Source organism: Maniola jurtina, chromosome 2 (assembly GCF_905333055.1).
Source record: "Maniola jurtina chromosome 2, ilManJurt1.1, whole genome shotgun sequence".
Lineage (NCBI taxonomy): Eukaryota > Metazoa > Arthropoda > Insecta > Lepidoptera > Nymphalidae > Maniola > Maniola jurtina.
Window position 1 is genome coordinate 8,564,968 of NC_060030.1, and position 12,278 is coordinate 8,577,245.

The window sequence follows — 12,278 nt, forward strand, 5'->3', positions numbered from 1 at the left end:
CCAATTCCTTGGCCAGCAAGATGTCCAGACCTGACACCTATGGACTATTATGTCTGGGGACATATGAAGAGCCTAGTGTACGATGTCTCACCAGTGCCATCAGTCGAAGAATTGAAAATTAGAATAATAAATGCAGCTAATTCAATAAGAACCAATTTGACTAGTAATGTAGTAAAATCTCAGTTAAGAAAAAGAATGCGCCTGTGCATAAGAAATAGAGGGTCACATTTTGAAAATGAACTTTAGAATTTAGTTTTAATGGCTTAGTGTAACTTATCTACGTAATTATTTTAAACTTCCTAAACGATTATTGTAATTTTGGATTGCAGACGATTTCGTCTTTTTAACAATAATTGTATTTTTTTCGGCCATTTTCTGATTTCTGGTACCATATTGTATCTCGTTGGGTAGCTGAGAAGTTGCACATGTTTTTCATGTGTTCTGCCGATAAAGTTCTTCAGTAATTTTTTACATAAATCGACCATTTTTGTCAGACCACCTGGTGTAAATTATGAAACTTGTACAGATTTGTAGCTGTGATTTGAAAACTATTAAAGATAAGTGTCATTTTATGGTTGATTATTATGTATTGAAGTGTTAGCAAGCAAATAATAATAATAATAAAAAAATTCATGCATTGGTTTTTTTTTTATAAATTTTCAAAGTTGCATACCTCAAATTCTTCTAAAAAACACAAAAAGTCAAATTACTCGAAAATGGTTGACATTTTCCTAGGGGTCATAAGGGGTCATTTGGTTGCAAATTACTTCGCCTACACCCCCTTAACGGATTGCCGACATATTACCAGTAACCCTGTATAAGGCTACTGAAAAAAATGTATGAACGTAGCACAGCAAGGATACAACTTGATCAGTTAGGACAACCACTGAAAATAGAGAGAGGAATAAAGCAAGGTGACTGCTTATCGCCAAAATTTTTCAACTGCGTTCTGGAAAACATCTTCCGAAAGCTAAAATGGCATCAAAAAGGTATAAGGATTAATGGCAGATATATGAGCAATATAAGATTCGCAGACGACATAGCGTTATTTAGCACCAACGAAGAAGACCTACAAGCAATGTTAGACGAACTAAATACACACTGTGGTAAAGTCGGTTTAAAAATGAATAAAAGTAAAACTAAGATCATGTCCAACACAGGTTGCTCGACCTCTATAAGTCTGGAGAATGATATCCTAGAAACAGTAGATAGTTTTACGTATTTAGGAAAAACGATATCGTTCAAGAGCTCTACCCAAGGCGACGAACTAAATAAAAGAATTTCGAATGCGTGGAAAAGGTACTGGAGCTTAAAATACATTTTTAAAAACAAAAAAATATCACTGTCCACTAAATCGAAAGTATTTAACACATGTATACTGCCAATTTTGAGTTATGGAGCACAAACCTGGGCACTAAATAAAGAAGAGATCAAGAAAGTAAAGATAGCACAAAGGAAAATGGAAAGGAGTATTCTCGGAGTGAGGCTGGTAGATAAATTAAGAAACGAATGCCTAAGGAACCGAACTAAGTTGATCGATGTTATCAGACAAGCGAGAAAACTGAAATGGAAATGGGCTGGTCACGTAATGCGACAATCTGACAACAGGTGGACGCGGGAGAGCACAGTCTGGTGTCCACGCTACATAGCGCGGCGCCGTGGCAGGCCCCGCACGCGGTGGCGCGCAGAGCTGGAGGAGTTCGACGGCCTTGGAGTGCTCTGGACGCGCCTGGTAGCTGACAGAGATTACTGGAAGAAAAGGGGGGAGGCCTTTGCCCGCATTTGGGATGACCTCTGAAAAAAAAAAAAAAAAAAAGTGTATTTATACTTACTAATTTGAAGGAAAAAAAAATATATATTTACCTACGTATACATAATATTGAGAAAAAATATAAAAAGACAAAAAAGAAAGGAAAAAATATATTAAAAAATTACAAAAAAATAAAAATAAAAAAATAATTAAAAAAAAAAAAAAAAAAAAAATAGAGGTAGGCTAAAATAATAAAAAATAATAAAATCAGTTTATTTAACGCAATTTAAATTGAAATAGATTCCTAAAAAAATCTTTTCATCTACTTACGGCAAAACTGTAAAAAATAATACAAAGGAAAAAAATTGCAATTTTTGTTTCTACACTATTTTATTCTATCGTAGAATATATAGCGGCACGCGTCAATTTCTAATTATAGGTGTACAACCAAAAAAAACATTTATTTTGTAGTATTCTAAAGTCAGTTCTTTGAAAATATTATTTTATCAAGAAGCTATAAACTCTGTTGTATAAGTACATAAAACCGCCTTTCTTGGTCCCCATAGCTTAGTCACAGTAATTCACTCTGGCTTAGTAGATAGGTATATTGTGTAGATTGAGGAGTTTGGACCCGCTCCTAAATCTCCACGATTTAAGAGCCCGCTTCATCGAATTCGTTGGCGGGTGAGATGGAAAAGTGAACAAAATTTATTTGATTCAAATGTTGTCTCATTCAAGTTTCAACTTAGTTTTTAGGGTTCCCTATCTCAAAAGGAACCCGTATGAGAATCACTTCGTTTTCCGCCTGTCTGTCTATCTGACTGTCGTCTCCAGGTATAAATGTTATCTAGCACAAGTAAAGGATATACGAAAAACGTGAAGTGAAATTACAAAAAAAAATTAAAGTGCTATTTCTTGTACTGTGGTACAGAACCCTTCGTGTGCGAGTCTGACTCGCACTTGACCGGGTCTTTCTCTCGGTATCGGAATCGGTGGCTCTTCACTTTAATCATTCTTTGTTCACCTAGTAATGATGACTGATGTACCTACGAGGATCACGTTCAATGAAACAGAAACTTTGGCATATAAGTTTATTAGCGTAAAACAAAACTCGTTGAGCACTAATAAACCGAAATATAAAATTATATTGGAATAATAGTCTTATTAAATCTAGGACTAGAACAAGTATTCAAAGCAGGACAACAATAGAAAATTGTAGGTACCCAACCTACAATTTTCTATTGTTTAAATTAAATTAAGGTACCTAATTTTCTTTAGCAAAGGTAAAGAATATAAAGTTTTTTAAGATGTCACTAATTCCATTTTTCTATATTTCTTCCGGAGCGTGGATACGGGATCCTTAAATAGAATAGGGTCGAGTCGAAGGACAGAGCGCAGGAGTGGCATGTAGCCCCACGCGGCTGCGAACGTGTTCAAGCAGGACTGCCGCTGGACGAAATGCTCCGGATCACTCCATGACGATCTGGGAAAAAACTACGTGTTAAGTTTCCGAGACGGTCCTACGGCTTAACGTCAAGCACGTAGATTTTTGCTTGATCCAAACATTTTGTCCGTTTACAAAGTTTACTCGATGCTTGAGTCAATTTACGGGTTTGACGGAAATTGATGCGATTTCATTTTTTGCTAGACGCGACGACGACGTTGAGAAAAGTGCCGTTTGCTGGTGCAAGCTGATTGATGGGCGCATCAAGCTGCTTTATCAAACAAAAAAAAAAAACCTACTTGACATCAAGTCGCTTAACCGCTCAGAAGCCCTTTAGAATCTGCCTAGTGAATGCTGATAGTGGAACGAGCGGCTTTAAAATTTTTTGGGCATGTATGCCTGTGTATAATTAGGAATAAACGTAGTTGATGTTTTAAATTTATTTTATAGACTTATTAATGATTTTTAAATATTTACCTATTTATTATTGCTTAACATAACTCTATGCGTTAATCCTGTTTTTTCTATGCAGATTCACATTTCAGAAACAGTCGCTGAAACGCGCGATTTCTACACAGCGATCGAGTGCAGAAAGTCGCCAAAAAGCGATGCAGCATCGATGCAATCGCAAAATCGCCTATCGCTTCGTGCTTGCTATGGCCCTTGTAGTCGAAGTATAATTTATTTATTTATTTATTTATAATGTCTTTCTCGGGCAACACGACGCACCTGTACCGGTGATGCTGCGGCTTGTAGCGGCGGCGCTGTGCCAGCTTGAGCGGCGGGCGGCGCGAGGCGTGCGCGGCGAGGCAGTTGAGCAGGATGTCCTCGCAGTTGCGCGCGCGGCGCACGGCCAGGCGCAGCGCGGGCGCGGCGGCGCCGTACAGCGCCAGCAGCGCGCGGTGCACAAGCGCGGCGCCCGGCAGCACCATGGAGTACGAGCCGCCCCACTTGCTGCTGTAGCCCCACGCGCTCTGTGTATACACGCCAATGCACAAAAGTAAATGCTTGAGTGCGTGCAGAACTCTGATCACGCGTAGGGTAAAATTTCAGTCATCCTTATAAAAATTATTACTAAATAAAATAAAACCGGTCAAGTGCGAGTCAGCGAGTCTTTCAGAGTTCCGTATATAATTATGAACATCATATTTTGGGCGTATGAAATATTTCTTTTCCGATCTAGAATATCGCAATAAACCGGGAAAGAAAAACCCAAAAGATCTTCGTTTGTTTTGATCACAGCTTACAAACTATCTTATAAATCCTTGTTTTCAGTATTTATTTTTTAAATACAGTATATTTTACATAATATACCTGAAATTCCATATTCCTGACTAGCTCGCGTTACAAAAATCGTCTAAAAATGACGTCGTCTACAACTTAGACGGCGGAGGGGCGTAATACACTCGCCATATTTTTTGCTCTCAAAATGTATGCACTATAGGTACCACTTACAAACAAAAATAATATCACAGAAGGTTACAAAAGTTAACGAAATACATACCTTGGATTCATCCCAAAAGTGGTTTCTAGCCGGGTAGCCGACTATTCGCTCAGGAAACTGCTGCCACACGCGAAATGCGAAATCTAACTCCTCAGCCAACATAGGCGCGTCTCCGTCTAAAGAAAACACTGCAGCTGTGGGAATCGCCCAAAGAGGCTGCCAACGCGCCGACACTCCTTCCCTACAGTTAAAGTTTCGATTATCACTTACTAAGAAAGATTTGACTTTATTGAAATATGTACTTGAATTTAAAATGTAAATACAAAATACCTATTACTATTAAAAATACTTTTCTGCCCGCATTTTCTATTAGCAAAATGGAAAAACTTTGTTTTTAAGATTTGCCAACATCCAAATGTAATGAACAAAAGTTGCTCACATTGGCTACTCCAATATGTAAAGGAATTTGAAGTCATGAAATAAATACCCCGCTGTTAATCTTTTTAAAATATAGCTAATATCTGAGACCACAAAGAAGTAAAATACGAGACAAAAACGCGATACAAAAACAGAAAGAAAATGAAAATTAAATAAAAAATGTTAACTTATTTTAAAAAGTATTTTGAAAACACATACGTTAATTTAACTTAATAAATATAAAAGGAATTTTGTATTCTGCATTGATTTTTAACCCCCGACCCAAAAAGAGGGGTGTTATAATTTTGACGTGTGTATCTGTGTATCTGTGTGTCTGTGTATCTGTGTATCTGTGTATCTGTATGTGGCATCGTAGCGCCTAAACGTATGAACCGATTTTAATTTAGTTTTTTTTGTTTGAAAGGTGGCTTGATCGAGAGTGTTCTTAGCTATAATCTAAAAAAATTGGTTCAGCCGTTTAAGAGTTATCAGCTCTTTTCTAGTTTTCTTGTAAAAAGAAGGTTAGATAACCGTTAGGTTCATAATATTATGTCAATAGACAAATGTCAAGCTGTCAAGATGGACGTTGGCTAAATACATAATTATTTATTTGAAAATGATGTTTTGGAAAACTCAAATACTTTGGATCGTCGGGGGTGTTATAAATTTTTAATTTACACTTCTGTATTGATTGATTGATTGATTGTAGGCAAGTCAAAGATTTACCTACACACTTGTTATGTGTGTGTAAAGAATTACATTATTTTTATGGAAATTTGGTAAACCACAACAGAAATTGGAATCTAGAATGGGTTTATAAAATTTCGTTGAGCACAGTGATTGAGTGTGCTCTCTCGAAACTTTTCTTGATCTATTTATCTTATTTTACCTACCCTGGATAATGCGTAGTAGCGTCGATTACCATCACAGGTAAAGGGTCGCGTAAATCTCCAGCCATTCTCGAAAGCGATTTCAAGGACGGCGCGGCTCGTTCACTGTCCCACACGAGGACTACCTATGGGAATATAAATAACAAATAAGATAACAAGTTCATATCTTGTATGAAGTTAATGGTGATAGTGACGTTTCTGCTGCAAAAAATGACATCTTTGCCCCTTCGGCGTGTGGAATGAGCGATGGCGGAAGTAGGGCTTCGCGGCGGGCGCCAGGTCAGCCATGAACTGCAGGGAGGAGCGCGCAGGGGGTAGAGGACTGCTAACTCGAACTCGCCCATGGCGGAGATGAACGATTATGTCGTATTTGTACAGTATACAATCGAAATTAAGGTGTTTACCGTACAAACGTGTTAACAGCTCTTATGCCTATACCTGTATTCCTTTATGCTGTAGGTACATTGAGTCACAGTAGGTACAAGATTCCTTACTTTTCCTGCATGTTTAGCAGTGGGAGGGCGGACGGTGCATATCCCATGCTGTTGCACCATACAAATTTGTATGGTACACTATTTCAGCAGATTTTAGCAAATTATGCTTTTCGTTCCTTGCAAGATTCCCTACATCATAATTTAGCACAAGTTTTTATTTTGGCACAAGTATTTGTTTACCTTCTCACAATGTTCGCTGCTAGCTATGTTAGCAAGGAGCTTATGTAATGCAGGCGACGTAGCTTGTACGTACAGAAGGGCTGTGAAGGAGACGCCGGGCGTGGGCGGCGGCGCGGGGAGCGGGAGGGAGGGCGCGGGGAGCGGCGCGGGGGGCGGGGAGGGCGCGCGGGGCGCGGGAGGTGCGGGCGCGGCGGCCGGCAGGTGCGCGCGCGAGTCGCCGTACGTCGCCAGAGTATTCAGCGCACCCGGAGATGTGTTCCAGATCAACGCTTCACGCTGTCGCGACGATCTATGAGCCATTATTCGTTCCAATATTATCTGTAACATACGGAACTACACTATAAGATGCCATTTAAAGAAAACGAATTTTATTTCATATACAACAAGACTAGATGTCCTGTAGGGTGACAGGGTTAGACACATAAGACACATCATTCACTGTATGTTTTCACTCTGTGATATAATAATCAAGAATAATATGAAAATGAATGCATTATTATTAGTATACATAAAGCAAAAAGCAAAGATACATAGTTCCTTAAACAATATTACTATAAAATATGTTTAATATTTTACCTCTACAGTTGTAAAAACTATTTTCTCGATTGAAGAAAAATATTGTTCCCAAAAAAGTTGTGTCTGCTGCCTCAATGCAAGAACACGCTCAGGAGACACTGAACGCACTAGCTCAGGCACCTGACCAACAAGAAAATAATAAATAGTATAAATCCATACAAATTAATAAAAAAATAATGTTTATTTTTTTCATTCAGTCCGTATATTATGATTGCGCATCATTGATTAAATTGAGCTGAAACTTTTTACAGTTGTTGTCGGCACTTATGTGAAGGTTTCTAACATAGTGCTGTCAATGTACAATAGTTGATGAGTGTATTGCATTGCAATGCATGCCGGCCATAAGCTATATTATATTATATTTTAGAGGTATTGATATATTTTATTATTTTATAATTGTACATACCTAATATTTTGGGTATAAAACAAGATTTATAGGAGGCTGGCACATGCCAGTTCTATTGCAATTTGCAACACATGCCCGAGTAGGCTATTTAATTAATAAATAATAATTTTAGGAGACTCCTAAAATAACTATAGATGCTTCCTAAAATTATGATTGATTAATTCAGTAGCTTATCCTGGCATGTGTTACAAATTGCAATATGACTTGTAATTAAAATTATTTTTTATAATAAAAGCATAACATATAAAGCATAAAAATAACATAAAAATAGTTACTGTACTTGTGGTGGTGCTAGCGAACCTGTAATAGAAGACGCTCATCAGCCCAGATGACTGCACGTCGCCAATCTATGCGCTCATCAAAAGGCAATCTCCATCCATTACTAAGTAGAACTGGAACACAACCAGCAGCTAGCGCCTCTAGGAACCGGTAAGAACCAAGACGTCTACCACGAGCCACAAGGCAAAAAGTTGAATTTGCTAACAGTTGCTCATAGTCAAATCTAAAAATTGATTAAATACTGTAACTGTCAAATAATAAATCTTTAGCTCTATCAGTTACATTGCTTAAAAATTAGTCTACTCAATAATTGGGATGATTAATGAAGTAAAAACTTCTTGCCATCGTGATTTGAAACTGGATGAAACAAAAAAGCAACACTAAAAAGAGACAAACACATACCTCATTCTATAGGCCTGCGAGAGAATGAGATAGAATAGATTATGAAGCTTTTTATCTGATAATGTTGTAAAGTTTCTCTATGTATTAAAAAAAATTACGCAAATCTGTTCAGAAATCTTGGGAGATTTCGGTGTACATAGGTGGAAAAACATGGTTATGAAACGTGTCATTTAGTTATTATACAGTTCAAATAACCATATGAGCTTAATATGAGGTACCTAGTAATTCAAAATTATAGACAGAAACTTCAATTTTATTTATTAGTATAGATAAGTATAGATTTTATTAATAGTATATCAACAAATTAAGAAAATATGCTAAGTACTCACTTATCATATTCCTTATTGTCTTCATCACATCTTTCATCTCTTAAATCTTTCCAGGACTTACCATGTCTACAAGTTGTAACTAAAATAAGCTGGTTACCATCATGTAAATGCCACAAAGAATTCCTTGTTTCACTACCAATGCCATGCACATAACGCTTTCCTTTAAATGCAAGTAAATGTTTCCGGGGTGCTGGAAAAGGGTTCCCCGTTGCTGCAGGGGGCAGACCACCACGTTCCGGGTGCTCTTTATGAAACAGTGGCAAGGAGATGTCAAACCCTTCACGGAAAATAGTTTCAGAAGCACTTGCCCTTGCCATGATCGCTTCACCTGCATCAAATCCTAAAGCCCCTTCAGCATAATCAGGCCAAGTGCCTGCATATAAATTAAAAATGACGTGATTACGACCATTCTTCCAGTACTGAAGTCGGGAAAGTCTTGAGGCAACATCTGCAATATGCTCAGGAGACAGTGGATCTGCATCTAGGGTATCAACCGCTGGTATAAACAGACAAGCCTCAGTAGGATCGTGAGTGGCATACCTTGACTCCCTAATCACTGACAGAACTTTACGGTAAGTGGCACTAACAGGCCCATCTGTAGGGTACACATATACTTTAGGATCATTGCCACATTTCGAAAAATCAAAACACGTTTGCATTCTACATGACTTTGTAGTTGTTTGGGGATTTCTCTTTTGTCGAGATGGTGATTCATATAATTCTTCAAAAGTTGCAAATGTTGGCAACTGCCCCCGACGTGATTTATGATTTCTTTGAGTATTTAAATAGAAACTGGTGAAAAAACAGTATAATCCCAGAAGAAATGATATAATTAGAATAAAATATCGTTTTTTTGCTTGCATTTTCTTTATGGAATTCTGGAATGCTGGAGAGTAGGATTCACATCCATCTGTATAGTATCTTTAAGCCATAAGCGTCCATCCTAATTCCTATTCCCACTTAAATTTTAGTTTTATTATTAATTAGTAAATAAAAATTACTAAAAATTATAAAAATCAGCTGTTCTGAGTTATTGCTTTTCTTTTTTTTTTTTTCTCTCTCTCGTCTGGCTTTACAAAGATTAGCCAATGTCAAGTTTGTAGTTATTTGTAACAAGTTAGTTAAACTATACAAGTACATGGACCCCGCCTGTACCGGCGCTCACCGACATACCCATGGCACCCCCTTAGAGCGCTTTCCAGTCAGTTTTAACAAAAAAAACACTCCAAAAAGGCAGAGCACGCCCGCCAGCCAACACCAACACAGACGAAGTCCTTCTTGCTTTTCTTCACTTTCTTTTTAAAATTTGTCTATGACTTGAGATGACTATGAATTTGGCCACAGACCAATAACATATAGGAAAGACGTCTGAGATGTATTCCAGACTCTATGACACAGATCACTATTATTCTAGTTAGTTTTTTTTTTTTTTTTTAATCTGGCTTTACTCTGATTGGCCAATGTCAAGTTTGTGATATTTTCAAGTTATTGAATTTATACAAGTATGGACTCCGTCTGCGCCAGCACCCGCCGACATACGCGCGGCGCCCCTTTAGAGCGCTTCCCAGTCAGTTCCACCACCAAAAAACACCAACTAACACAAAAACCAGCCACTCTTAACAAAAAAAACACTCCAAACAAGCACAGCACGCGCGCCAGCAAACGCCATCGCAGACGAAGTCCTCTAGTTAGTTTAGACTTTAGAGCTCTATCACGACTCAGGACTTCGTCTGTGTAGCGTATGCTGGCGCGTGAGTTGTGCCCATGTTGTGCCTTTTTGGAGTGATTTTTGTTTTGTTAATAAGTGGCTGGTTTTTGTGTTTCACTGGTGTTTTTTGGTGCTGGAACTGACTTGGAAGCGCTCTAAATGGGCACCGCACGCATGCGGCGAGCGCCGGCACAGACGAAGTCCATACTTATATAGTTTCCCTAACTTGTAAATAACTACAAACTCGACATCTTTGTAAAGCCAGACGAGAGAAAAAAAATCACACGTCACGACTCTCACGACTTTTTTTTTTCTTCTCGTCTGGCTTTACATAGATTAGCCAATGTCAGGTTTGTACTCTCACGACTCGATATTCAAATCAATGTTTCAGACCACAGCTGCAGACATCTCAAAAATTGCGTATCTGTGGAGTGTGGATCTGCCCGATACTGGTAAATCTGCCAAAATCGACTTCCGAAAATGCCAAAAATATGCCATCATAATTATTCATACCCACTTACTAACTACTATGGCCTATGGGGACGGGAATGAATAAGTAAAAAATACATACCTATTCAAAAAATTTAATGACGACAATCTTGTCCTTAAATAACTAATTTACAACTGCAAAATGCAACATCAGGATAGCTAAAAGCTTTGGAAATCTAAGAAAAGCAACCCTCCAAGGGTTTTGTTCCCACTCAAGTTTTTTACACAATAGTTATACATATATAATATACAGGGTGGTCAAAAAGTCGTGGATCAAACGCAATAGGGAGATAGAGGAGGTCATTTCCAGCAAAAAAAATTTCTACAGCATGGCCATATTTAAATTGCCCTAAAAGTTATGAATATTTTTGGGTTTTTTAACAAAATACCAAATTCTCTTACAATTACACTAATTAAAAAAAAATGTGATAAAAAACAATAAAACAAACGATGTTGTGTCATTACTAGATAATGTATCAGCACTACAAACCTTCTATTGAGGCTCTGGCTGCCAAATTAGAAGAGCAATTAATTTTTTTCCAAAACTTTTAAAGCGTTACCAAAAATTAAGTGTCACTTTAAAAGCGCACTGTGAAAAAAAAATGTACTACGGAAAAATGACCCTGTATTAAAAAAACTTGCTGATTTAATGCCAATTTAAATAAGGTATAATACATTACTCTTTGTTTCGTAATTCTGGTATTATAATCGTTTTTTCATGTCAAGGTGCAAATTTCAGTAGATTAGTTTTATTCAAAATAATTTTGAAGATTATCATGCTGCTAGTTTTTTGTACGTTGGAATGCTAGAAACATCACTGTGCTTGTCACACTTAAAATTTGTGAAAATAACAGAAACTCTTCACTACCACCACGTGCCAGAACTACCCAGAACGCCCGTCTTGCAAGTAGTTCATCTTTTCTAGGAAACAAAAGGATAAACAAACTATGCCTCTCTTTCAAACTAATTATCCTTCCTATTTGCATTGTTGAAATAAGGATAGTTTTTTTATTCTTTTGTTTCCTAGAAAAGATGAACTACTTGCAAGACGGGCGTTCTGGGTAGTTCTGGCACGTGGTGGTAGTGAAGAGTTTCTGTTATTTTCACAAATTTTAAGTGTGACAAGCACAGTGATGTTTCTAGCATTCCAACGTACAAAAAACTAGCAGTTTAACTAGCAGCATGATAATCTTCAAAATTATTTTGAATAAAACTAATCTACTGAAATTTGCACCTTGACATGAAAAAACGATTATAATACCAGAATTACGAAACAAAGAGTAATGTATTATACCTTATTTAAATTGGCATTAAATCAGCAAGTTTTTTTAATACAGGGTCATTTTTCCGTAGTACATTTTTTTTTCACAGTGCGCTTTTAAAGTGACACTTAATTTTTGGTAACGCTTTAAAAGTTTTGGAAAAAAATTAATTGCTCTTCTAATTTGGCAGCCAGAGCCTCAATAGAAG

General features: G+C 37.4%; 1 protein-coding gene across 2 annotated transcripts; it reads right to left on the reverse strand.

Annotated features, from left to right (window-relative positions):
- Window positions 1-2,827: 2,827 nt before the first annotated feature.
- Window positions 2,828-9,646, reverse strand: LOC123875294 (exostosin-1). 2 transcript variants are annotated; one of them, XM_045921051.1, is made up of 8 exons: window positions 8,612-9,646; window positions 7,902-8,103; window positions 7,196-7,315; window positions 6,620-6,937; window positions 5,949-6,070; window positions 4,699-4,879; window positions 3,924-4,168; window positions 2,828-3,233 (listed from the first exon to the last, which is right to left on the reverse strand). In XM_045921051.1, the coding sequence occupies exons 1-8, from the start codon at window positions 9,472-9,474 to the stop codon at window positions 3,053-3,055; spliced, it is 2,232 nt and encodes a 743-aa protein (XP_045777007.1). In that variant the 5' UTR covers window positions 9,475-9,646; the 3' UTR covers window positions 2,828-3,052. The 2 variants fall into 2 exon arrangements, with proteins under 2 accessions (XP_045777007.1, XP_045777002.1); XM_045921046.1 differs by having other exon boundaries at window positions 6,620-6,952.
- Between the last annotated feature and the right edge of the window lie 2,632 nt (window positions 9,647-12,278).

What these genes read in the sequence shown, in the direction of transcription:
- LOC123875294 (XM_045921046.1), bottom strand. Translation starts at nt 9,474, where the DNA reads ATGCAAGCAAAAAAACGATATTTTATTCTAATTATATCATTTCTTCTG. An exon ending in GACAATAAGGAATATGATAA is followed by an intron (nt 8,104 to 8,611) that starts GTGAGTACTTAG and finishes ATCAATTTTTAG; the next exon opens with ATTTGACTATGAGCAACTGT. An exon ending in ATGAGCGTCTTCTATTACAG is followed by an intron (nt 7,316 to 7,901) that starts GTTCGCTAGCAC and finishes CTTGTTGGTCAG; the next exon opens with GTGCCTGAGCTAGTGCGTTC.